Source organism: Corvus kubaryi, unplaced genomic scaffold (assembly GCF_017639235.1).
Source record: "Corvus kubaryi isolate FWS band 111438036 unplaced genomic scaffold, C.kubaryi_AGA036_p1.0 37236, whole genome shotgun sequence".
Lineage (NCBI taxonomy): Eukaryota > Metazoa > Chordata > Aves > Passeriformes > Corvidae > Corvus > Corvus kubaryi.
Window position 1 is genome coordinate 2,647,717 of NW_024581067.1, and position 2,437 is coordinate 2,650,153.

Sequence of the window (2,437 nt, forward strand, 5' to 3'; positions counted from 1 at the left end):
CAGACTTTTCCTGGGTTTTGGCTGCTTCTGGGGACATCTTGTGATGTTTTAGAGAACAGGACATGATCTCACATGGCGAGGAGCTCTTTAGTTTCTTAATCATTTCACGGTTCCTTCAGAGGCTTTTTTCCACCTAAAACGTTTAGTTTCAGCCCAGTGATCAGCTGCAAAAGCTCGGCGGGGAGCGGAAGAGTTGAATTATTCCAACCTGAGAGAGCCCCTCACAAAAAAAAAAAAAGGAAAGAAAAAAGAAAATAAAGAAGAAAAAAAAGAAAAGAAAAAAGGGGGGAAAAGAGAAGAAAGAAGAGGAAAGAGAAGAAAAGAAAAAAAACGAGAAAGAAGGAAAAGAAATCGGAAAATACAAGAAAAGAGAAAAGAACACCAAACAATAAAAAGAAAAGGGAAAAAAACGAGGGAGAAGGAAGAGGTTACAATACGACGTGGAAACTTTTTCTTGCCTCCGTTTCCCCAAGTCCTGAAGAGCCGGAATGGAGCTGGAGAAAACCTACACGACACCCCGAGCCGGCCGCACAGGTGGGACTCGGGCCAGGGGCTGCGGGGAGCCCGGTGGCTCCGCGGACAAGGGGGGCGCCGACGTGAGCGGGGACGCGAGGCAGAACCGGGCGGGGTGGCACCAGCTCCCCGCGAGGCCGTCGGGGCGGCAAGGCGGGCTGCCGAGACCTCCGAATTCCGTGGAGTGGCCGCCCTGGTGTCCATTTGGTCCGCGGCTGGGGTCAGTTGGGCAATAGAACAGGGACCGGGGATTGGCGACAGGCTGCGGGAGCCCCGTCACGGCGTCCCTGCGGGTAGCGCGGCGGCGGCGCGGGCGGTGGAGAGCGCGGAGGCGGCCTGGCGGCTCGGTGGCGGAATGTAATTTCGAAGCGATCGATAGGGCCTTTTATTAGTTAAATCGCCTGAATAATCGTTTAATCGATAAAGCATTTCATGGCGCGGCGGAGGCGGCCGGGAGCGGGGGTGTCCGCAGGGGCAGCAGCACCGACAGCGCTGCCTGGGCTGGGCAGAATGACGAAGACGGGCCGAAGGCCCCGGGACAGAGCGCTCCAAAGCCTCTGCCGCCTCTGGCCCATGTGGAGCGTTGGGCCGAGGAGTCTTCACCTCAGTACCGGGTGAGCAAGAAGAAGGAGAAAGAGAATGGAGGGTCATGGCAGGAATGGAGGCTGGCCAGGATGTGAGGCGGCCCTGCCTGCCCGCTCGTGCCCTCCGCGCAGGACGGCGCTGCAACCCCGGGCCCAGCCTGCCCGCCATCCTCGACGGCTGCCCCGAGACGAGGTGCCGAGCGGCAGCAGGGGGCGGCCCTCCCGAGGGGCCCCGGCTCGGCTGCGGGGCTGACTAGGGATCGGCCCTCGCCGTTCTCCGGCCGGACTCTGCGTGCCGACTCCGCGGTGGCGGCTCGGCCGCGCCCGGCAGTTTCGACTTCAACGAAAACTCTGCCCGCGCCCACCCGTCCGCAGCGGACGCAGGCCCCGCGCTGCCGAAGGAGGGGCCGGGGCACAGCCCCGCTGCCGCCGAGACCTAAAGCGTTCAACGGGGCCGGAGGGTCTCGCCTCGGGACGGCGGGTTAAGGTCTCCTGCAACCCCCTCCCGACAAAGATCCCCCTGGGGGGACATGCCGGCGGCCGGGCCGAAGGCGAGGACGTCGGTTCAGCGGGGCTCTGCCACGCCGCCAGGGTCACCCGCGGCGGGGCTATGTGAGGCGAGGGAGACCATCCGGGCCGCCTCGCCGAGCCGGGGGTCGCGGCCGGGGCAGCAGCACCGGGGGGCAGGACGCGCGGGAGTGGCGGCCTGTGTGGAAACCCGTCGCTTCTAGAGGCGACAGCCGCCAAGTCCCGGCGCGACCGCGGGCACCGTGAGCAGGCGGACACCCTCCCTGACTGCAGCCTCGGTCCGCGCGCCTCCGCGCCCGCACCCACGGCCCGGCTTCCCGGGGGCGCCGGGGACCCACGGTCCCGACACGCGCCGTCCGGGCGTCGGGGAGACCAACAGCCACGGGGAGCTGCGTCGGGCCGTCGGCTGACACACGCCCACAGGACGGGCCGTTCGGCCGTCGGGGGTCCTGCGGCCCCGGGGTCCTCCAGCCCCGACGGGGACCCACCCACGCATTCGGTCACGAGTGGCTGAGCCCCCATACCCGCCCGCGGGGGCGTGCGGCCACGCCCCCCGCTCTTTATTGGCTCGCGGCCCGCCAATAGGCAGCGCCGCCGCTCGGCGGCCAATGCGGAACGCCAGCAAGCTAACTTTGCGATTGGCCGCGGCGCTGAGTGACGGCCTGGCCCCGCCCACGCCGCTGTCCGCCCGCGCGGTGCTGAAGCGCCGCCCGCCACCCCCTCCGCGCGCGCTGCGAGGCCCGCGCGGGGCTGCGGGGCGGGGTCGGTCCCGGGGCGGCCCCGACGGACCCCCCCGCCGCCCTCCCTCTGGC

The 2,437-nt window shown here is 66.8% G+C and overlaps 1 protein-coding gene across 3 annotated transcripts in view; it reads left to right on the top strand.

Annotated features, from left to right (window-relative positions):
• Positions 1 to 352: 352 nt before the first annotated feature.
• Positions 353 to 2,437, top strand: part of PAX5 (paired box 5) — a 138,843-nt gene continuing 136,758 nt past the window's right edge. For all 3 annotated transcript variants that reach the window (XM_042023124.1, XM_042023127.1, XM_042023126.1), the window contains exon 1: positions 353 to 534. In XM_042023124.1, the coding sequence (XP_041879058.1) occupies positions 489 to 534 (46 nt within the window). In that variant the 5' untranslated portion in view covers positions 353 to 488. The remainder of the gene's footprint in view (positions 535 to 2,437) is intronic.